Source organism: Acomys russatus, chromosome 1 (genome assembly GCF_903995435.1).
Source record: "Acomys russatus chromosome 1, mAcoRus1.1, whole genome shotgun sequence".
NCBI lineage: Eukaryota > Metazoa > Chordata > Mammalia > Rodentia > Muridae > Acomys > Acomys russatus.
Genome location: NC_067137.1, coordinates 70,119,006 through 70,143,893, shown reverse-complemented (window position 1 = coordinate 70,143,893; position 24,888 = coordinate 70,119,006). Strand labels below are relative to the sequence as shown.

Genomic DNA, 24,888 nt, shown 5'->3' with positions numbered 1-24,888 from the left:
AAGAAGGGAAGCCCTTGAGGTGACTGGAGATGTCTGCGTTCTGGAGGAGCAAAGCGCAATGACAAACTGAAACGTGGATTAAGATAAAACGCAAGCACGTCCTGATGCCTTCACTATGTACTGTCCAGACCCAACACAGCCTTGAATTGAATTGAACTGTAGCTAGTTTTTTGTTTTGTTGCTGTTGTTTGTGTGGTTTGTTTCTTTCTTTGAGACAGGGTTTCTCTGTGTGTATGCATGTGGGTGTGGTGTGGGTGTGCACAAATTTGTGTACATGTGAGTGTGTGTGTGTGTGTGTTTTGAGGCAATCGCTCACTGGGAGTAGGACTACTGATTAGCCTCGGCTGGCTATCCATTAAATCCGTGGGTCTTCTTGTCTCTGAGTCTCCAGCACTAGGATTGCAAGCACATGCCGCCACCCAGGCTTTTTTTTTGTAACCATTAGCATCAGAGCTAGTGCTCACACTTGTACAGCAAGTGCTTTACTGACTGAGCTACGTCAGCTCTTCACAGCTTCTGTATGAAAAAGAAAATAACTAAAAAAAAAAGAAGGCATCCCTTAATATTTATACCCTAGATTACATATTTTTAGTTTGTAAAATTTCCTCTTTTATGTGTATGGGTGTTTTGCAAGCATGTGGAGGGTGGTATGTGTGTATGTGTGCATTCGTGCAAGCAACTTGTATGTGTCTGGTGCCCATTGAGGCTAGATCTGGATGTCAGATCCCCTGGAACTGGAGGTATGAACAGTTGAAAGTTGTCATGAGGGTGCTGGAAATTAAGCCTAGATCCACTGGAAGAGCAACACTGCTCTTTTCTACTAAGTCATCTCTCCAGGCCTTAAATTTTATTTATTTCCATATTTATGTATTTATTTATTATGTGTTTTGTTTGCCTGCATTGTATGTCTGTAAAACACCTGTGTGCCTGGTGCCCTTGGAGACCAAAAGAGGGCATCAGATTCCCTGGAACTCTCCAGAGGAGGTAGGAAATGACTTGCCATACCTGGTGTCATTATTAGCATCTACTGCCCCTGGCATGGCAGGGGAAGGAAGTAGATGCCTGACACCCACTGGCAGACAGAGGGAGATGCAAGCCCAGCAAGTGCTTTCCCAGGGGTCTGCACCCACAACTGCACAGATAGTTCTGCCATTGCTGCCTGGCCACTGGGCATCCCCCAGAATAAGTAGCATCTCAGATAGTCATGGTGGAGTGAGAAGTCAAGCCAACTTTACTTGTGAATTAGGGATTTATAAACCTTGGTCAGTGAGGGTGAGTGTATCTGATTCGCTAAGGCTCAGGGTGCCAGGATACATCATCTACATACAGTGATACGGTGCCTCAGTAACACAGAGCCTTTATCACAAGAAGACAGAACTTAATTATCCAGCACTGAGGTATAATTAAAGACCATTTGTTGGAGGCTAAGATGTCAGCATGGGGTGAGGTATTTCCTGGAATTCCCTGTGCTTGTTATGAGGAAAGGTCAGGCCTGTAATTTCCTTTAGGACTATAGACACCCCTTACAAACTCTGGAATCATCAGATCAGCTGAGGTCAGGGCCCTGATGAGAAAGGGAGTTCATTCTTCATAGCCAAAGTGTGGCTCCAGCTATCCGGAGAAGGCCAGACTTCTACCCTAACCAATAGAGTCCTACACTAGGGCCAAGCCACACCACAACTAGAAATAAGTTTTTCCAGTAAACAAAACTATCTCAGGGTTCACCGTGTGATCAAATATCCTGTAACACACTCTACCAACTGAGCTACAAGCAGGAAAATGATCACATTTCTAAAAGTTTATCATATAGGGGCTAGAGCAATAGCTCAGCAGTTTAGCACTAGCAGAGGACCTGGGTTTCACTCTTAGCACCCACGTGCAGTTCACAACTGTTTGTAACTCCAGGTCTGAGGGTCTAATAACCTCTTCTGGCCTCTGTGGGGGGCCAGAAAACTCACTTGGTACACATATGTGCATGCAGCCAAACACTTATACACATAAAGTAACACAGACACTTGAGAATCAGAAGTTCAAGGTCAAGGGGCTATATGAGAACCTAACTCAAACAAATGCTTTAAATGTTTTTTTTTTTAATTTAATATTTTTATTTTATGTGCATTGGTGTGAGGTGCAATGGTGTTGGGTCCCCTGGAACTAAGTTACAGACAGTTTTGGGCTGCCATGTGAGCACTGGGAACTGAACCAGGTCCTGTGAAAAAGCAACCAGTGCTCTTAACCGCTGAGCCATCTCTCCAGCCTGCTTTAAGTGTCTTAAATTTTTATTTTGAAATAATTTTATATCATCCCAAAAGATTCAAATATATTTTCTGTATACTTCATCTATCCTCCCCTAATGGCAGTCTTTTATAACCATTGTATAGTTATCAGAGATAAGCTAAATCTATATTATAATTTATTACCTAAACTACATACTGTATTACTAATTACTAAATTTTTTGTTCAAGAATTGAACTTGCCTGTAATCCCAACACTTGGGATGCTGAGGCAGGATAATCATGAGCTCTAAACTAGCCAAGGATACATGGTGAAACTCACAGAGATGCACCTGCCTCTGCCTCCAGAGTGCTGGGATTAAAGGTGTGTGCCATTGCACCAGGCGTCCTCCTGGAGGATTTTCAAGGAACTCACCAGAAGATTTTCCAATGGTAAGAAACCCAGACCATTAGCTTCTCGATATTCACCTATTTGCTCTCCACTCTATGTGTAGTTCCAGGACTGATAGCCTACGCCTGTACGAACAATGGCCTGCTCTCTTTTCTGCAATATCTAATGGCATCTTTACAAAATGACTTCGGTCAGCACCTTACTTCTCCACCCTGGCTGAATGGTTATGCTGGACAAATGAAATATATTTGGGGCTGGAGAGATGGCTCAGCGGTTAAGAGAACTGACTGCTCTTCCAAAGGACCTAGGTTCAACTCCCAGCACCCACATGGCAGCTCACAATTGTCTGTAACTCCAAGATCTGACGCCCTCACACAGACACACATGCAGGCACAACACCAATGCAGATAAAATAAAAATAAATAAAAAATTTTTAAAAATGAAACATATTTGAATTTCCTTATCACAACTTACATTCCTCCATGAACTCCTCTGCTGTCTTAGTTGATGTGTAGACAGTAAAATTAATTGGTTGTGGTGTAAGTATGTGGTTCTATAAATTTGGATGAATAGATAGCTGTAGATCCACTGTATATACCCTGTATATACCACTATTCCACACACACACACCAGTCCCAAGTTAAGTTAAAGCTAAGATTAAAAAAAACAAAACAAAACAATTTTTTTGTTTTGTTTTGTTTGTTTCTCTATGTAGCTTTGGCTGACCTGGACTCACTTAGTAGACAAGGCTGGCCTCGAACTCACAGTGACCCTCCTGCCTCTGCCTCCCTGAGTGCTGGGATCTAAGGCGTGCACCACCATGCATGGCTTATCGTAAATTCTTAACTTTGCCTAATCTGTTCCCAAGGTATGAAAATCCTTTAGCAGAACTGAAAGATACTTAAAACAAGCTCACTGAAAGCAAAATGAGTATGTCTTGGTCTCTTAATCTTTGCAAGATTAAACCGCAATAAAAATTACCTTTGAACCAGTTCAAAGTTGAGAATGCTCCAGTGATATCCTTTGAGGCTTTTTAAAAAGGTGAATCCCATAAGTCTGACACAGCGAACAAAATGGACTATGAACTTAAAAGTCATTTGTTAGACTCAAAATGTTTAATCAAAGTACATTTACAAACCTAATTGCTTAAATGTGTCATTTCTTCAAAAATAACTTTCATAACCCACTCTACTCCCAAAGCACTACCAGACAGTGTACCTGCTTTTCCGTCCTAGCCCTTCAGCTAGCTTGTCTCCTAAGGAAGCAGTGGCAGGAAGTCGCAGTGGGAAGAGGAAGCAGCTAGGTACATGTCAGGCACCTGTGCTTCCTACTTCCGGGAAGTATGAAGCAGGAGTTTTGGTTGAGGTACAGAATAGCAAGACTTCAACCTCTTAAAAAGAGAAACAATAGAAGGAGACTCCAGTGTCTTTGGGAACAGAAGGTACTGGAATTAACTGGATCCAGTAGAGGGGGCCCTTACTCAAATACCCAAGCCTGTATCTACAAGGTAACACTAGCCAGCTGCGTTACTATATACAAGCCTAGTTTTTTTGTTTGTTTGTTTTTAAGATTTATTTCCAATCTTTTTCATTGTGTGTATATGTGTGTACAAGCCTAGTTTTTTTGTTTGTTTGTTTTTAAGATTTATTTCCAATCTTTTTCATTGTGTGTATATGTGTGTAGGGTGGGGCTGGGGGAGTATGAGCACATGAACGCATGTACCTACAAAGGCCAGAGGAACTGCATCCTACTAAAGCTGGAGTTCAAAGTGGTTGTGAGCTGAGAACCAAACTTGGCTTTTCTTCCAGAACACTACTTTCTCTTAACCCTGAGCCATCTCTACAGCACCATACAAGCCTACGTATTAAAAAACAAATAAATGAAACAAACAAACCACCTGGATGTGGGGCATATTCCAGCAGCTACTCATCTCAGCTAGGAGGGTGAGGCAGGAGAAAGCAAGTTCCAGGCCAACTTGATCTACACAGCAAGACACCATCTTGAAAATCAAAGCAAAACAAGGCTGGAGAGATGGCTCAGTGGTTAAAAGCACTTACTGTTCTTCCAAAGGACCTGGGTTCAGTTCCCAGCACCCACATGGCAGCTCACAACTGTCTGTAATTCCAAGATCCAACACCAGCCATTTATGCAGACAAAGCACCAATGTACATAAAGAAAACCAGAATAAAGTAAAACAGCTGCAGTTAGCCAGGCGTGATGGTGCATACTTGCAGTCCCAGCATGTTAGGTAGAGGCAAAAAGACCAGGGAATCAAGGCCATCCTCAGCAACATAATGAATTCAAGGACAGTTTAGGTCACAGAGCTGTTGCAAATTAAAAATGAAAACTAAAGATACACAAATAAAACGTAAAAAGCTTCATTAATAAAATTAGCCTTGGTCTGGGGCTGGAGAGATGGCTCAGTGGTTAAGAGCACTGCCTGCTCTTCCCAAGGACCCAAGTTCAATTTCCAGTACCCACATGGCAACTCAAAACTGTCTGTAACTTCAAGAGCTGACATCCTCACATAAATGCACATAAATTAAAATTAAATAAAAATGTTTTTTAAAAATTAGCCTTGGTCTATAATTAAAATCTTGTAATTAGGACTGGAGAGATAGCTCAGAGGTTAAGAGCACTGACTGTTCTTCCAGAGGTCTTGAGTTCAAATCCCAGCAACCACATGGTGGCTCACAACCATCTATAATGTGATTTAATGCCCTCTTCTGGCCTACAGGTGAACATGCAGGCAGAACACTGTATACTTAATAAATAAATTAATTAATCAATTAAAATCTTGTAATTACAGACTAAATTAAAATTACAGAGAATTTTAAAATTATATTCCTATAAAATTATAGTAAAATTGCATTGTGTTGGTTCTTTTCTGTTGCTATAATAAAACACCATGATTAAGACAATTTACAAAAGAGTTTATTTTGGCTTACAGTAGCAGATAGAAAGAGTCCATCATGGTGGGAAGGCATGACAGCACATGGCAGGCAGGGCGCCAGGAATAGAAAACTGGAACTAGTCGAGGTTTCTTAATCTCACATCCAGCCTCCAATGCCATACTTCCTCTAACAAGGCTCTACTACCCAAAATGCCCCAAACAGCAGCAGTAAGTGGGGACCAAATGTTCAAATACATGAGCCCAAAGGAGATGTTTTCTTTCAAACTACAACATGTCATATTTTCCTAATTCCCAAAGCCAAAAGAAATTGTTGGTTTCTTTTTGTGCTCCTGGAGACTGAACTGAGGAGTCTAGCTCACCCTTGCAACATGCTTTGAACTAACTACCCAGTCCCCTTCCTTTTCCACTTTTTGATCTTAATCTTACTCTGTAGCCCAGACAGTGTTTGAACTTGTAATTCTCCTGCCTCAGCCTCCTGAGTAGTTAAAATTACAGGGATGTACTGGCACGGCCTTGGAAATAATTTCATTGAACAATGTGACCACCTCAGAGAACTTAACAGCAGGGTTTAAGGTGTGTGTGTGTGTGTGCGTGTGTGTGTGTGTGTGTGTGTGTGTGTGTGTGTGTGTGTGTGTGTGTGTGTTTGTCCCCAGGTCACTATTATTAGCACTATAAAAGCAGCCTATTTGTTATGTATTTCTAAGTATCCAGTTCCCCCAGAGTACTTAACTACAGCCTCTTACAGGAGAACTGGTTACTCCCTTTCAATACCAATTTATGAATCACCTGGAGGGCACATGGACTGTTTCCAAGTATAGTTTAGTTTATTTGCATGCTTGAGACAAGGTCTCACTCTTAGGCAAGACTGGCCTAGATCTTACTATGTAGCCCAGGCTATCCTGGAACTGCTCCAGCCTCCCACATGCTGGCATTACAGCCATGATCCACCATGTTTCCATACTTTTGAACCAGGTAAATTTTATGAAATATTTATCTGCTGATTGATGGATATGTGTACTCTGCAAATCATAACAGATACATAGAATTGGAAATACAATACTTACCCATGCGGCTTCCATAATTAAACAACCCCTAAAAAGTTATTATACCAGGCATTTTAATTGCTGCACTCAGGAGTCAGACAGATTGTGAGTTCAATGCAAACTTGACCTACATAGATAGTTCCAGGCTAGTTAAGGCTACATAGAAAGATTCTGTCTCCAGAAAAAAAAAAGCATTACTATTTTGAACTAAATTACAGAAAGATAGGTTATAGTAGTAATAAAGAATCCACAAAACCCCTGTAATTTAAGTTTTTTGTTTGTTTGGTTGGTTTTGGGGGGGGGGGGCATTGAGACCAGGTTTCTCTGTGTAGCCTTGGCTGTCCTGGACTCACTTTGTAGACCCAGGCTGGCCTCAAACTCACAGTGATCCACCTGCCTCTGCCTCTTGAGTGCTGGGATTGGGATTAAAGGCATGTGCCACCACTGCCCAGCTAAGATTTTTTTTTTTTAAGATTATCTTTCATTCCCCAAGTCAATCAGGCCATTTTCCCCTGGTACGTTTCTTCTCAGCAGTAACCTAGAGATCCAGAATATTTCCACTTTGTGACTTTGCATCTTAGATCATGTGCCCTTTGAAATCATCACAAAAGTGAAAGGGAACATGCAGAGGAATGTGTGCATCCTGTTCTGTCAAACCTCCTGGTTCCTCACCTTTTCTGCCACTCCATTACACATCACATTCAAACATGGGTGCTTCCTTCTACAAACTAACTTTACCTTTGTTTGGGATTAAAGGCACACCCTACCCCACCTGGATCTATAAGATATTCTTTACCTGATACTTGCTGTATACCGGGCTGCCCTTGAACTTAGATCTGTTTGCCTGTCTCCTGAACTAAATGTGTGTTTGTCTTCCAGCAGGATCACACAGACCTAGAAAGTCTTTGGATGTGATTTCTTGCCAGAGCAGCCTTGTTCTGAATTACCATTCCTCTACATGCCTCTGCCTCCTGAATGCTGGGGTTTAAGGTGTGTGTCATCACTGCCCACCCTGTAATGCTCATTTAAACAAGTCATGACTGCTGATGACACTGTAGGCAAGGGAGTGAGTACTATGCCTACTACAGTACGGCTAATTCAGAACTAGCAACGCTTATCTGCAGGAAACCATACTGCAAAGGCTTGATGAGAGAAGCTGGTTTAGGACTGAGCATTTCTCCTTCCTGGACACGTATCTCAGGGTCCCTGGCAGTTAGCCTGTGGCCACGTGACTGAGTTCTGCAGTGTCTGTGGAAAAAGGGCATGCGTTCTCAGACTGGAATAGAGAGACGGGCTTCACTCAGGTGAAGATGGAATGAGCCGGAAGATGAGAAGCCAGAAGATGAAGGCAGACTGCTGAGTTAGTTTGAGGCCAAGCAGAGCCAGGACGAGAAAGAAGCCAGATTAAATAAGTCAGCTGGGAGAAGAGTTTGAGCCAGAACATCTGTGTGGAATCAGCCAGCCCAGAGCTCAGAAAGAACAAGTAAGGGTGAGCTTAGTAAGCAGTAAGTCTCAGAGGCAGAAAACGTTCTAGGCCTAGGTTAGATTGTATGGAGGCTAGAAGCTTCCAAGACTAGGCCTAGGTTAGCAGAAGAAGGCAGTAACCCTCCCAGACAACAGGTTAATAAGACAGGTTAATAAAAGTTACTTTTACAGAGGCAGACAGATCTCTGAGTCCCAGGAAATCCAGGACTACACAGAGGAACCCTGTCTTGAAAAGCAAACAAAACTACATTACATAAAATAAATAAATGAACATTACAGTATAATTTTGTTCAAATTGGTTGCAACTCTGCATAAAAGGTCATAATCCTAGATAAAGTCTAGAACACTCTGTTCCACACTGTCCACTCAGGGCTGACTCAGATGCTGTCACTCTTAGTGGAGTTAAAGGCTGAGAGATTCTTAGGAAAGCTGAAGAGTTCAAAAGGTTAAATGACTAAAGAGGAAATTATCTTGCAACTCTACCTGAAAAAAATAAGTCAAAAAGAACTAAAGGCAACATGCTTGACATCTAGAAAAAGTAATTTTGCATTTGCTCCAGGACATATAATTATCAAACCATAAAGTGTTAAGTTTGCTGGCAAGATGGCCCCGTGGATAAAAAGAGCTTGCTGTCAAGCCTAATGACCTGAGTTCAATCCCCAGGGTCAGATGCTTAGAAGAAGAGGACCAATTCCCAAAACTTGTCCTCAGACCTTCACACATGCTCTGTAACACACATGCTAAATAAATAAAAGTTTAAAAATAAGGTAGAGATTGATATAGGGAGACACCTGAAGTCTAGGGACAAGAGGAAAACAGAAAGAAGCTTCCTAAACTCTGGAAAGACCCTTACATTGTGTCTACATATAAGGAAATAAATTAGGCATGCAATGAAAGTAGAAATACTTTTTTTTTTTTTTTGAGACAGTGTTTCTCTGTGTAGCCCTGGCTGTTCTGGACTTGTTTTGTACATCAGGCTGGCTTCGAACTCACAGTGATCTGCCTGCCTCTGCTTCCCAAGTGCTGGGAATAAAGGTGTGCACCACCACATCTGATCCATAAGATCAAACACATGCAAACTCTCTGGGGAACTCACTAACACTGCACAACCCGAATGAAGAAAATCTTCAAAGATTTCATGGGGACTATAGGTGACAGGATAAATGAGGAACAGAATCTCTTTCTGTTTGAATTGGTTTAAAATTCCAAAGATGTTAATTATTGCCAAACAAAATTTAAAAGTTTTTAAAAAATTAAAGTTGCTTGCACAACTAAAATTAACAGTGGGGAGGTGATGGCACATGCTTTTCATCCCAGCACTTGGGAGGCAGAATCAGGTGTATCTCTGAGTTCAAGGGCAGCTGGCCTATAGAGTGAGTTCCAGGACAATCAGGATGACACAGAGAAATCCTGTCTAGAAAAACAAAAATTAATAAATTTAATATACATCTTTTGGGTTCTTGGCAAATTATTCTAAAGTTTACATTAAAACTAAATATAAGGAGCGGGGGGGGGGGGGGCTGGAGAAATGACTCAGTGGCTAAGAGCACTGTCTGGTCTTCCAGAGGTCCTGAGTTCAATTCCCAGAAACCACATGGTGGCTCACAACCACCTATAACATGATCTGATGCCCTCTTCTGGCCTGCGGTGTGCATGCAGGTAGAGCACTGTATCCATAAAATAAACAAATCTTAAAAAAAAAAAAAAACTAAATATAAGGGATGGAGAAGTGGCTTAGCAGTTAAGAATGCATACTGCTCTCACAGAGGATGGGAGTTCAATCTCAGTACTCATGTTAGGTGACTAATAATCAACTATAACTTCCAGTTGCATAGGGATCTGACACCTCTGGTCTCCTTGGGTGTTTTCATTCACGTGTACTTAAGCACATTCGAACACATAATTAAAAATAAGGATTTTTTTCTAAGCTAAATATGTTGGACTAAGGGTTTAGCTTAGTTGTGGAAGGCTTGCTTAGCATGCAGAGCACTGTACACACACACACACACACACACACACACACACACACTCTAAAAGAAATTCACATCTCTAGCTATGTGGTCTTTAAGCAGTGTGTGTGTGTGTGTGTGTGTGTGTGTGTGTATAACATGTATGTGTGATTCATGTGTGAGTGTAGGTGTCCCTGTGCCATGTGTAGAAGTCAGAGGACAAATTTTAGGCATCAGTTTTCTCCTTCAACGTTGTTGAGGGGTTCTCTTGCTGTATCCGCTGAGATGCCCTCAGCCTTTCTGGTGATTCTTCTGTCTCCTCGTCCCAATTCAGTGTAGGAGCACAGGGATTATAGCTGCACACTATAGCTTCTGGTATGTTTCCCTCACATGAGGACATGAGTTCAGAAGGTTTTTAGGCTGACAACCTAACTCAGGTTGTCAGGTAAGTGTGGCAATTGCTTTCATCCACTGAGTGGTTTTGGCAGCCCAACTAATTGATTTTTAACAAAAGCACTAAGCTCTCACATTGAGGGAAAGAGGTTTTCAATACCACTGTGAATGGTGGGTATCTATATATAGAATAATGAAATTAGACCCTACTTCTTACCTTATATGAAAATGAACTCAAGCTGGGCATGGTGGTCCATGCTTTTAATCTAGTATTCTGGAGACAGAGCTAGGCTAAGCTCTGTGAATTCAAAGCCAGCCTGGTCAACATAATGTGTTTCACACCAGCCTGGAATTCACAGTGAGATATTATCCTCAACACACACACACACACACACACACACACACACACATCCCAAAACAACAACAAAACCAAACAAAAACAACACTCTCGCCGTGCAAGGTGGTGCATGCCTGTAGTACCAGCATTCGAGAGGCAGAGGCAGGAGGATCATTGTGAGTTTGAGGCCAGCCTGTGCTACAAAGTGAGTCCAGGACAGCCAAGATAACACAGAGAAACCATGTCTCAAAAAACTTAAAAAAAAAAACAACTCTCTAGGGTTGTACATAGCACAGTAGAGCAACTGTGGTGGACAACTAATTGTGTATTTCAAATGGTAGTAGAAAAGAGCTCAAATGTTCCCTACATAAATAAATAATAAATATTTATGATGGTTGATGTACTAACTACCCTGAACTGCACTTCTGACCCTTCTGCCTCTAATTCTGTGTTTTGGCATTACAAACGTGTACAATCATGGCCAGTTTTACATAGTATGGGGATCAAACCCAGTGCTTATACACACTAGGCAAGCCCTCTACCAACAGAGTGACATCCCCAAGCCCTACGTAAAAATAAATAAATAAATAAAAGTTTATTTTTTAAAATGGTATGTAAATATGTGTACAGACATGTGCACATGAGTGCAGGTGCACACAAAGCCCAGCGTTAGAGGCAGCTGTCAACCATGGTGTTGACATGTGTACTGGGAATTAAACTTGATTCTCTGAAGAGCAGTATATACTACTTTTAACTCTATAGCCGATCTCTCCAGGCCCCTGTAAAATCTTTTTAATGAGTGTCTTCTACATCTCAAAAACTAAAGTTAACAAACCCCAGTGTTGGAAGGATATGAGGAGAAATCAATTTCCTTTACATTTGGTAGGAAAATATATTTGTGTAAGTTTCCAATTTGCCTCAACTGTCTCTAGACTCATCAAATTTAGGTATATTTTGAAAAAGATATTTTATACTAGACCATGATACATGCAACGGTATTAGTTATAACCAAACAATTGCAAACAAGCTGGTCTGACCCCTACTCTGATCTACCCAATGGACAGTTCATTCTCCACAGTTATGTGGAGAGCGAGGACTGACTTTGACATGAACTCTGGTGCTCCATATTTGACCACCTCCCCTTGGTGAGGAGGCCTGGTGGCACTCAAAGAAAGAATAAGCAGGCTACCAAGATGAAACATGATAGCCTATGATCATATAGTGGGGGAGGAGGTCCCCCTCGGTCATAGACCTGGGGGAGGGGAATAGGGTGAAGGCGGGAAGGAGGGAGGAATGGGAGGATACAAGTGATGGGATAACAATTGAGTTGTAATCTGAATAAATTAATAAAATTAAAAAAACAAGCTAGTCTGTAAAGCTATATGGAACATTGGCTCATTTGTTAAAAAAAATAAATAAAACACTCAAATAACTTTATCTTGAATAAGAACGACACATCTGCAATCAGTATAAGGTACTAGGATGGGTCAGTTTCCTCAATTGCTTTGAGCTGCTTTCTCTGCATGATCTATGCTTATTACTAGCAAATACATGCTATACTGTTGGTAAAAAGGAAAAGTGGAGGAGGGGGACTGTGTGGCTACGGACAGACCTGGGTGTTTTGTTTTGTTTTAATTAGTCACATTTATTTATTGTCTTTTTTACATATATTTATATTATTACATATATATACAATAAACTACCTACAGCAAGAAGAACCACAAAACAATCAGGGATTATATAAATGTTACATTCATAGTGTTTTGGTTATTTGTATTTGGCAGCCTTGGAGAGAACATCTTTCCTATCTTGGTGCAGACTCTTTGACAATAAGACAGGTTAACTCCTGACAACACCCAGCCCACCTCAAAGAAGATGATGAGCATCAATGAATGTCCTTATGGAGATGGCTTCAAATGTGGCAAACGCGCCACTGGGCAAAATGTCATTTCTGCCGTAGACAGAATACTGCCTAAAAATGGGCAAGCTTGGATGTAGGCAGAGTCGATGGCCAAACTCTGCCAAGACAGGGTAAGCAAGTCCTCAACAGTTCTGCCTCACAAATATGTCTGTCAGATAATCTAGGCCAGAAGGCTGAAGATGATGCTACAACGTTATAGTTTTGGAGGGGACTGTTCAGGCAGCAAGCTGCCCCTGTCATTTTCTCATTGTGGAAGCAGCGTACCTACACTTCCTGTCTACTCAGAAATTAATTTTATTCCTTCTCAAGTCTCTGTTGGGGTCGAAGACCAGATAGTTTAGTTATACAATTAAGCTTAGTTGTTTAGGGTTAAGATGTTTTTAGGTCTAGTTAGATGTTTTAAGTTGATAATGACGAGATATGATGGAGATAGATTTACATTCATAAGTTTAGAGGGACCTGGGTGTTAAATCACGTTTCTACCTTCCCATGATGGCCGCACCCAGCTAAAAGGCACACTGAAAAGTATAGCCTCTATATGGACTGCATTTGCCCACCTAGAGTTTAGGATTGTCTACTAACAGGAAAGGGGTTTCAAAGTCTCTTATCTTCCAACACAGGGCCCAGTGTAAAACTCCAGGCTTTAAAGGTAATAGATGTATGGGGCTGGAGAGGCGGGTAGGAGTTCACTGGGATTGATCCCAGGCATTGTGAACGGAGGGAGGAGGGGGAGGAGGGCCATTCTTAGGCTCATGTGCTTGGCATAGTGGATGTTGTAAAAATAGTATCACGCTATTTTTCTTAGAAATGTATGTTGAATATGCATATTGTGTGTGCTTTAAATTATAAATAATAAAACATCTAATAAAAGCAAATACACAAAAAGTTAAAATATCAGGCTAGAGAAGTGGCTCAGCGTTTAAGAGCACTGACTGCTCTTCCAGAGGTCCTGAGTTCAATTCCCAGCAACCACATGGTGGCTCATAACCATCTATAATGACACTGTGTATGTACTAAATAAATCTTTATTTATTTATCTTTTAAAAAGCTAGAATATCCAGAAATTAGAGCTTAAAAAAAATTCTTTTAGGCTGGGTGTGGTAGCATATACCTTTTATCCTAGTACTTGGGAGGCAGAGATAAGCATATCTCTGTTAAGTTCTAGGCCAACCAGAGTTAAATGGTAAGGTTTTTATTGAAGGTTTATTTATTTTATGTATGAGTACAGTGTCTTTATGCACAACAGAAGAGGGCATCAGATCATATTACAGATGGTTGTGAGCCAGCATGTGGTTGCTGGGAGTTGAACTCAGGATCTCCAGAAGAGCAGTCAGTGCTCTTAACCACCGCAGCCATCTCTCCAGCCCCCCCCCCCCGCCCTTTTTTTCCCCAAGATACGGTTTCTCTGTGTAGCTTAGGCTGTCCTGGATTCGCTGTGTAGACCAGGCTGGTCTTGAACTCATAAAGATATGCCTACCTCTGCCTCCCAGGTGCTGGGATTAAAGTCGTACACCACCACGCCAGATTTAAGATACTTGTTTTTAATCCCAGCACTTGGGAGGCAGAGGCAGGTGGATCGCTGTAAATTCAAAGCCCAAAGCAAGGACAGCCAAGGCTACACAGAGAAACCCTGTCTCAAAAAACCAAAAAATAAAACAAAACAAAAAGAAACAGATTTATGTGGTAAGCACTTTTAATTGCTGTATCATCTCACTAGCCCTGAATTCACAGTATTTAAATGTGCGCACACAATAAATGCAGAAGATAAAAAATCCAAGTCAGGAGATCACAAGCACCTTTTCCCTAAGGATTTATAGACTGAACAGGTTGATGGTGGTGCATGGCTGTTATCCAAGCACTCAGAAGGCAGAGGCAGCGGGATCTGACTTAGATGCCAACCTGGTCTACGAAGCTAGTTCCAGGACAGCCAACGTTATAGAATACCCTTATAATTTTAGTACTTAATACTCTAGTAGTAAAACGTAAGTGGAAATTGTAAATTACTCCTTCCTCCTTAGCCCTTATAGTCCTTGACCACTACCCATTAACTGGTTTTAAATGCTCAACTATCTTCTGTTTTGTTTTTGGAGACAGGGTTTCTGTGTAACCTTGGCTCTCCTAGACTTGCTTTGTACACCAGGCTCACCTCGAACTCAACTATCTTTTTCATAAACTTGAAAATTGCTCTAATTTCCCAGTTGAAAAAAGAAAAAAACTTGGAAAAAAAGAGACAGATCTGGAGGAGCTGTATGAGTTCAAGGCCAGCCTCATCTACAAAGCAGGCTGCACAGTGAAACCCTGTCTTGGAGAAAAAAAAAGGCCTCAGGGTACAGGTGTAGTAGAGATGCTCAGCCAATACAAGGCCCTAGATTCAATGTCAATGACGGAAGGGCAGAAGCAAAACTTGCAGGACACAATGGGCTGTACCCAGGGTCTAGCACTCTCCAGGCAGTCATTCATGCATTCGACTACACCCAAACCAGTACCCTAAGTTCTGGTCCTCTCAGTCCAGGGGATCCATGGTTTCTGGCTTCCATGGGCCCTGAACCTACACAAACATACTTTAAAAATGTTATTCAGTACTCCTTCCTTGAATGCCCCCCAATCCCCATTCTCAACTTTCCCTAATAAATCTGAGTGCTTTAAAGCAGAGGAGGGGGAAGCTATTTCTTTCTCCTCAACCATTTTAAATCTAGTTATTCCTTCACCACCAATCTGTTCCTTTGCAAAGCACAAAGCTGTAACATTTTGTCAAGAGTACAGATTGTTGGTTAAGCCTGTCTTGGTATGAAAAGGCTTACGGATATAGGTGGTTCTGTAGTTTGACATCTGTTTGATCCAAGAGGATTTTAAAAGAGAATTCTTTTCACATTTACTTTAACACATGGGTTGTATGGACACAAACTAAATGAAGATGTTTGTTCATTTTTCACTCAAACCATTTACTTGTAGATGTCATAGTGAATATTTAAAATCAAGCTAAAGCTACAGTGTTAAAATATAAACTCAACGCAGAACACTGCCCTCTAAATGGTCTCATATGCATCAAGAATGTTAATACAAGTACTACTCTTAAACAGTCACAAGTCTAAGCCACATTTATTTGCACATATACAGTAATGGGCAACAGATACTGCAAGTCCATACAAATTTAAGAACAACAAAGTTAATAATCACTTGGTACACTTGTGTGTTATATTGTTTACATATTCAAGTTTAGATGAACTTCCTTCATTGTGTAAACTTTCATACAATACTTCCTTAAACGAAAATTCTTTAAAACACAGATTGGCAAGTTTCAGTTATAGCCAACAGAAAAGACCAGACCACAAATTCAAAAACCAAGTTTAGAAGATACTTTTACCCCCCACCACCCAGGAGGTGATAACTATAACAGCTTATTCACTATGTTGTTATCACACAAGCAGCTGTGAGGACAAGAGAACGATGTTCTATAACCATCAAATGACAACCAAATCATACTGTTTAAGTTATCTACCAACTGAACTGGTTTAAATGAAAAACAGGAAAATAATGCTTAGACTAAGAACTGTAAGTTAGGAATTAAATGTTTTTAAAGCTATAAAAAAAACCCCTGGTAACTCAAAACAACTGTTTTTACGCAAATCAAAGTGATGAAACCTTCAAAAACATCCTAATCATGTTCAGTATCTTGTGACAAAAACTGAAAATGATATAAAGATATTTATTATACAAGTGCCAACAAGGACATCCCAAAAATAATGAAAGATGCACATTTATTTCTACAAAAGCAATGTATGATACAGAACATAAAGGAACAATTTAAAGATTTACCTATTAAAATATACAGCTTCTGACTAAAGAGTAATAGGGTATTTAAAAAAGATGACAAAGGATGTTAATCTTTTTTATTATTATTATTTTTACATATTTTGGAACCTCACATAATTTTGATAAATAACTCTTACAAAATTATGCAAAAAGTACAAGAATGTCTGGTAAACAAACAGTCTGTATTTTCCAAAAAGAATTTTTACAACATGCAATTCTTAAGGCAGCATCCTCCTTACAAGGTAATCCTTTTACTCATCAAGAAATCTTCTGCTGCAAAGAATAGGCTAAGGAAGCCTGGTTTCTTCCATTAGCGCCTTTTGTCTTTCCTGTCTGATTTTCGGTCTCTTTCACTTCTTGAAGATCTCTTGCCTGATCGACTACTCTCTGATATAGACCTTTTTCTGTCAGATCGGGAATTCTTATCCTTTGATCCTTTTGCATCTCTACTACTACCACCTTTTGAAGATTTGTGACTTCTTTCTAGTCCTGAAGTGTCCCTTCGCTTCCGGTCCATGCTCCTTCTGTGCTTTCTATCTCGGTTATGTCCTCGGCCCCTACTCCGACTCCTACTCTCACTGCTACTGCTAGTGCTGCTGCTGCTGTCTCTGCTGCTGCTCCCACTTGTGCTGGAGCTGCTGCTGGAACTGCTTCGACTACTACTACTGCCACTGCTGGTGCTGCTCCCGCTGCTGCTACTGGTAGAGCTGCTACTGGAACTACTGCTGCTGCTGCTGCGACTTCTACTCTTGCTTGTCTTATTTCTTGCTCGACCTCTGCTTCTGCTCCTAGTCTTATTTTTGCTTTTGCTTTCTGAATGTACTGTCAAGACGGGCTCTACAGGCACCTCAGGGAGTTTTATAGACTCTACAGGAAAATCCTTCTGCTCAGGTAGTAGATTCCCTTGCTCCTGAACAACCTGAGGTGGAGGCTGCGAAACAGCTAATGGCAATGTCTCAGGCTGAGAGAGAGGCTGGGACTGGAGTACATGTTGGGACTGCGAGTGGGACTGCGAATGGGGCTGGCCCTGGGGTGGGGCCTGAGGTGGGGGCTGAGGCTGAGACATAGGCTCAGGTTGGGGCTCAGGTTCTTTATCTTCTTTTTCCTCCTTTTCCTCAGACTCCTTTTCCACTTCCAGAGAATTAATATTCTCTTTTCCAGGAGAAAGAGATTTACACTCTTTATCTGGCTCAACATCAAATTCCATCTCTGGCTCCAGTTCTTTGCTAGTTTCGTTTTCTGAAGGTTCTATACTTTCAACTTGATTAGTTTCCATTACTTCCTGCTCAGCAATAACATTTTTGACACTTTCAACCATCTCTAACACATCCATAACTTCTTCTGGCTGACTATCCTGCTGCTTCTCACTTTCTCTTACCTCAGTTTCCTCCTCCATCTTAGCCTCCATTTCCTGCTTTTGTTCCTCCTCCTCCTGTTCTTTCTCTACATCACTATGAACTACACCTGCTTCTTTCTCCTCTTCCTCTCCTGCCTCCTCTATTTCTACATCATTGTGCTGATTACCTGTCTCCTCCAACTCTTCCTCTCGCTGAGCCACCTTACCCTCTTCTTGTTCCGCCTTCTGTTCTTCATTACGCACCACTTGATGATGTTCTTTTTCCTTCATTGATTGTCTTCTAGGCCTAGCCTCCATTTTATTTATTTGTTCTGCAAATTCGATGCGTCTACCTTCAAATAAAGCTAAACAATAAAATTTTACATGTATAAAATTCACAACAGTTAAGAGAATTCAAAATATCAATTTTATACCAGGACAAAAATTGTCACTGTCACCAATCATCTTTTTGTACCTCTGGGTTGTTTTTCTTTGGGGGGTGGGCCCCAATGTGCAAGGAGGTAGTATTGGGAACTGAACAGAGGGTCTTAATGCAAATATCCATAGGTCACCTACATACCAAGGAATTATAATCATATAAACCGGGACATCTACCTGAGGAAAAGTAGGGGCACCTTTGCCACTGAACTTTATGCTAGATGAAGGTTAGCAAAAAATCTCTTTGAAGCAGAACCACTATTATAGTTAACTTTTCTGTTCCCAGGAACAACAAAATGCCCAATCACCAGCCTACCAGTGTCTAGACCTTCATGTGAACTTATGTTTATTCTGCCATATTTCCTTAGCGCTCATCTGTGTCTACTAAGATTATAAAACACAAAGTAATCTTATAGTCTTTATACATATAATCACCACCTATGAGTTTCAGGTTAAACTCAATTCTGCAGAAAAGTCTCCTGGACCTTGATGCTATTATCAATTTCAGAATATCACTAAAAACAGCAACAACCCAAGAATGGAATATTAATTTTTTTTCTAGGGGCCTGGAGAGATGGCTCAACATTTAGGAGCACTGACTGCTCTTGAAGAGGTTCTGAGTTTGAGTCCCAGCAATCACATGGTGGCTCACAACCATCTATACTGGGATTTGATGTCCTCTGCTGGTATGCAGGCATACATGCAGATAGAGCACTCATACATAAAACAAATAAATAAATCTTTTAGAAAACAATCTAAAATATGGGTAATATAATTGTGCGGCTTTACCAGGACTTCTGTACTTACCATTCATTTTTCTCTGTGACTCTTCTATTAGCTTTTGGGTAGCTGGACACATTCTTCCAGGAATATAGAACAAATGGGGCTTTGTCTTGGTTCTTATATACTTAATTATCTTGGCATTATGCTCATTCCATTCTTCTTGCTAAGGAAAAGGTAAAAAGATCAGTGCTCTGTAAACAAGAAGGATTATCTAATTTAGGATTTACAACACTGCTTACCAGCTGTGCAAGCTCAACCTTCTGCTCCAGAAGCCGCAGTTCTGTCTGTTTAGCACGTCTCTCTTCGAAGAGTTCTCTCCTTTCGTTTTCAACCTGCTTTCTCTCTTCTTCAGCCTGAACTTCAAGTTTTTGTTCAATTTCTTGGCGTCTCTTTTGCTAAAAATAAACAGTCTGCTTTAGTATATAAGTGAAAGATAACAAAAGTTTATTTAGTTTTAATTCAATTATAGTAAAAGCATCACATATCTTGATTACTTGAAAGTTAAATTTTACTAAGCAAATTTACTTATACACTTTTAACTGTGCAACTTTCGGGTATTAGGAATTTGAACTTTGTATTTATGTAGGATTGGCTGCATTTTAAAGTTACTAGCCACAGCATTCCACTGCATCATAAAAACTTACTTAGAACTCAACCCAAGACTGCAAGAGGGTTCCCTGGATAAAGGCACTACTTGCTGGGCTCCAGGAATCATCTGTCTCCTACTACCAGCACTGGGAATGCAAGTGCTCACCACTACTTCTCTAGTTTCATGGGTTCTAGGGATCTCTCATGTTTGCATGGTAGGCATTTGACCAAAAGTGGTATATGAGGATCTTCTGTGAAAGAAATATCTTGTGTATTGTATGGATCCATCAATAATGAATCTGGTGGCCTATAGCTTAGGCAAGAAATGGGAGGTAGAACACCGAGCAGGCAGGATTCTGGGATAGAGCCAGACGTGGGGAAATTTAGCTGGCAAGCTGTAAAGAGGACAAACGCACGGTAAATAAGCCCAGGTAACCAGCCACGTGGCAGAATTTAAATTAGTAAAACCTAGTTATTTTAAGTTATGAGCTAATAAGAGAAGAACCCAGCTATATGGCCTAGGTATTTGTAAAATAGTATTTAATGAATCTTCATGAATCATTATTCTTGGAGGTTGGGGAAGGGAAGAAAAAACTCCTTCAACATCTTATTCTTTCCAAATAACAAGATGTGACGCAAGTTCAGTATTTTTTTAAAACAGACTCTCATGTAGCTCAGTCTGGTCTCTGACTATGTAGACCAAGTAGGCTCCATCAGCCTCTAGCTCCTAAATACTATTGATGAGCAACAACTAGCTTTTGAGAGTCTTGCTAGGTAGTCCATGTTAGCCTCAGCTACAACACTCCTGAAATTACATACATTCACCACCACACCCTATAGAAGTCCTAACTTAACAAGTAATTCGTTGTATTTTCCTCTCTGTATCAAACCCTTTCTTCAAATATGAGATACACATGAGAGGTAGCTCAGCAGTTTGGAGTACATACTGTTCTATCAGGAGACCAGAATTTAAATCTAATAAACATGTCAGCCCTGGTTATCAAATAAATGTGTGTCCATGTTTCCTTCTTCTCTGGGTATGTAATAAGACTCAATTACAACCCTTAACATCTGTATCTCTAGTATGTGAGTGGGAGGCAGGAAGACCAATTGCTCAAGGTCATCTCAGCTACAAATAGTAGTCAAGTCCAGGCTGGCTTACATGGGACCCTAGTGAAAAACAAAACAAAACAAAAACTGAACCAAATCCTTAAATTAGTTGCAAAACCCCAACCCTGTTGTTTGAAGAAAAAAATCTGAGACCCAGAGCCAATGAGCGGGTTTAAAGGGTAAAAGTGAATACCAACAAATAACAATGTCCTGAGTTCCATCCCCAAATTCATTTTGGAGGTAGACTCAAGTCCCAAAAGCTGTTTTTTGACCTCACTAAATAGACATGTCCCTACCACGTAAGTAAATGTAAACATAAAAAAATAGCCACAAATCTTAATACCTAAGTAATTAGGATTTGCCTAAGACTACAAAATGAGACTGTTATAACATAGTCCAGAACCCATGTTCTCAATATTTACAGATTTAGGCTCTTTATAACAATACAAAGAATATCAAAATGATTTTTTAGAGCCAGATAAAAACGATTTCTGAAGGTTTTAAGTGTTTCCTTAGGTTTTACTTTATATTACTGTGGTCTTTAAAGAAAATTTCTTCTTTTTTAGGGGTAATAGTGGGAGGTGCAGGGCTGTACTGGGAATTGAACATCGGGCCTTAAGCATTCCAAGCATGGACTCTATCAACTGAACAACTCTTCCCCAGACAAGAACTTTCCCCCCAAGATATTTAAAGATTTATTCTTATTTTATGTGTGTTAGTATTTTGCCTGCATGCACAGATGTGTACCAAGTGTATGCCTGGTGTATAATTTATTTATTACATATACAGTGTTTCACCTGCATGCATGCCCACACTCCAGAAGAGGGCACCAGATCTCAGTATAAATGGTTGTGAGCCGCCATGTGGTTGCTGGGAATTGAACTCAGGACCTTTGGAAGAGGAGCCAGTGCTCTTAACCTCTGAGCCATCTTTCCAGACCCTTACTATAAATCTTTAAAGAGCTTTTAAACTGGAAAAGGTGTTACAGACTGTAATTTCAGCATTATCACTGATATCAATGGATTAAGAGTTCAAGGCCAGAGGCAGGTGAAATGGATTAGTAGATATAACTGAATTCCAATCCTCTCGGGCCACATTCAAGTTTCTCTCATCTCTATAAGACAACATGGAACACAGGTGCCTACATACATACATTATGTAGCTTGGGCTACATAAGACAATGTCTTTAAAAAAAAAAAAAAAAAAAGAACCCCACAGTTTAGAGAGATGGCTCACTGGTTAAAAAACACCTAATGTTCTTCCAGAGGACCTGTGTTTGATTCCCAGCACTAACAGAGCAGCTCACAGCCCAGTGACTCTAGCCTCAGGGGACTCTAACACACTCTTCTGGCCGCCACAGCACTGTACAGAGGGAGCAGACATACATATGGGCAACACACATACACATAAATTAAAGGAAAAAACTATTAACAAGCCAGGTACAGTAGCCCACATCTTGAATCCAGCACACAGGAAGCAGAGGCAGACAGATCTCTAGAGTCTGAGGCTAGCCTGGTTCACACAGTAAAACCCCCATCTCAAAAAAAATCAAAGGTGGCTGGGCAGCGGAGGCCCAGGCCTTTAATCCCAGCACTTATAAGGCGAAGGCAAGAGAATGAAGAGCTCAAGGCCGCCTTGCCTACATGGTGAGCACCAGCTCATTCAGAGCATCACCAAAGCCCTCATCAGAGAGCCAAGGAGAACCTCACACGCTTTTTTTTTTTTTTTTTTTCCATTTTAAAGAAACAGTCCCCTTTTTGGTAATAATTATATGAGGCAAAAATAAATGAATAAATAAAATTGTACAAATACCCGTTCAGTAGCAACAGTAGATTCTTGCTTAAATTTTTGAAGGGTGCCCATCAACAAGCCAAATATTCGTCGGTTCCTAAGAAAGAGAAATAGGAAATCAACATTTGCATGACCTACACCAAACTCAGTATTTTCTAAGAGATCCTATAAGCATTTGACTCTGCAACTTGTCTTAATACTCTGTCATCTGACAGGCTGTGCAGATACCTTTGCTTTCCCTTTTCATCCATGTTTTGATCCTGGATAAGGTCTCTACGGGTACGCTCCTTGGAGGTAGCTACAACTGAAGACTGCAGTGCTGGCTGTAAGAGAAATGGGTATCAGTGACTTCCTGCGCTTGGGTAACACGCTCTTCAAAACACACTCAGAATTGTACTTATTCTCTAGTATTTAATTTCCATACCTTTTTAACATCATCGTCTTCCGGATCACTTTCCTGGCGTGATTCTCTTCTTGTCCGACGCTCTCCACCCAGCCTGTCATCAGAAAAATAACTTAAATGATCAATGCAGAATCAAAGGCAAACAAGTATCCTAGGACGAATCTCGACATGCCGCATTCTGAGTTTACCATTTCTCATCAGTGAAAACTAAAACCAAACTCTGCTCTCTTATCACACCCAAACATTTCGCAGTGTTTTTCAAAGTACAAAACAGAAAGTGTTATTACTTCTTCCAATCTTACTGGTTTTTTAAAAAGATACTGGCTAGCCCAGTTGAAATAAATCTTAATATGAGACAGAAATACCTGTAGTGTCCCAGAAAACAAGGCACACGCTGATGCTTCAGAAAGCCTTTGAACACATACCTACTGACTGCCCCTTCCAGGTCTCTCTGTTTGGCTGGGGGTCCTCCTCCACTATCTGAGAATCCACGCCTGCAGTTGAAAAACACCCAACATAAGCTTGAGAAACATTAGATAAGTTGGTATTTCCAGGCGGTGAAAGAATTTGGTTGATTTCATTAAAAACAAAACAAAAAACTTCCAGGCCAGGTGGTGGTGGCGCACACCTTTAATCCCAGCACTCGGGAGGCAGAGGCAGGTGGATCACTGTGAGTTCGAGGCCAGCCTGGTCCACAAAGCTAGTCCAGGACAGCCAAGGCTACACAGAGAAACTCTGTCTCGAAAAACCAACCAAACAAACAAACAAAACAAATTCCAAGTGAAGTAAACTTAAGCAAGTACCCACAGGAAAAAGTTGCCTCCTTTCCTTACTGGGAACAACACCCCACCACCAATTATATTCTCAGGTGTCAAAAGGCCTTTACAGTACTTAAAAACACAATTAAGTGTATATGAAACTGTTCTAATCAAAATTCTCCAACCTCTACTTCTGCAATACATTTATTAAAAACATAGAAGACCATTTGACGATCATGTTTGGTTCAAATTGATAACTCTTTCAAGTTTACAAATTTTAGCGTTAGTTAACATCTATGAAAGATCTTACCTTAGCAATAAACTACCACGTCCTCTACCTCCACCAGGACCAGAAAGGGCCAGCAATCTGGCTTGGATGGGCCTATAAAAGATTCATAATCAGTGCAAAAGTCCTATGTAGACATATGCAAGGCCATCATCATATACTTCCACAAGTATGGTGGTATACCCTAAGGAATAACGACCACAAATAAGTCTCAACTGATGGTTTCAGAGCCACTTTTTTGAAACGAGGAGTTACATTACTCTTCCTTGTTTGCCCAAGACCAGTATTACGGGTATACAGGAAATATTATTTATCTCGAGACCGCTACACATTAATAAGGCTGGATCAGCACCTAGGCCAGCAGGGAAAGAGGCGACCATTCATTTCGCCCTAGGGTCTCCGTATTTGCCTAGGAACGGGGGCCCCTGGGCTGGAGAGGGGCTTTTGTAGCGCAGTTCCGGGGCTGCAGCGCCAAGGGCGGGAAGCGTGGTCTCGGCCTTCCCACCGGCGCGGAAGCCATGCCGCGCAGTTAGCTTCGCTCTCCTTCCGCAAGCACTCACGCCCAGAGCCCGAGGGCGCAGGCATGGCGTCTCCCCGCCTAACCGAGAAGCGGGTTCAGCCGCCACTCGGGGAAAAGGCCCCTTGACCCCATCCATCCAGCCCACAACCGGCTGGTTGCCCTCTGGCTCCGACCCGAGCGCCTCGCAAACCTCACGGCTTCCGCCCCTCTCTTACCTCACATCATTCGGGTCCCGCCCGGTGAGCTTGCGGATATTCTCATCCACGTTCTTGAGGCTCTCTTTGGCCTTTTCTAGCTGCTCTTGCAAAGTTCTCACGGCGACCGCCATCTTCTCTCTGCAGCAGGCTTCTCCACTGCTCTCCAGGCCGCGAGTGCCCCGCCGCGCACGCCGCTGG

General features: G+C 41.2%; 1 protein-coding gene across 1 annotated transcript; it reads right to left on the bottom strand.

Moving 5' to 3' along the window:
* Positions 1-15,750: 15,750 nt before the first annotated feature.
* Positions 15,751-24,888, bottom strand: Pnn (pinin, desmosome associated protein). The gene is made up of 9 exons (XM_051146556.1): positions 24,709-24,888; positions 23,998-24,069; positions 23,355-23,423; positions 22,951-23,023; positions 22,755-22,849; positions 22,548-22,623; positions 19,277-19,432; positions 19,062-19,200; positions 15,751-18,181 (listed from the first exon to the last, which is right to left on the bottom strand). The coding sequence occupies exons 1-9, from the start codon at positions 24,819-24,821 to the stop codon at positions 16,791-16,793; spliced, it is 2,184 nt and encodes a 727-aa protein (XP_051002513.1). The 5' UTR covers positions 24,822-24,888; the 3' UTR covers positions 15,751-16,790.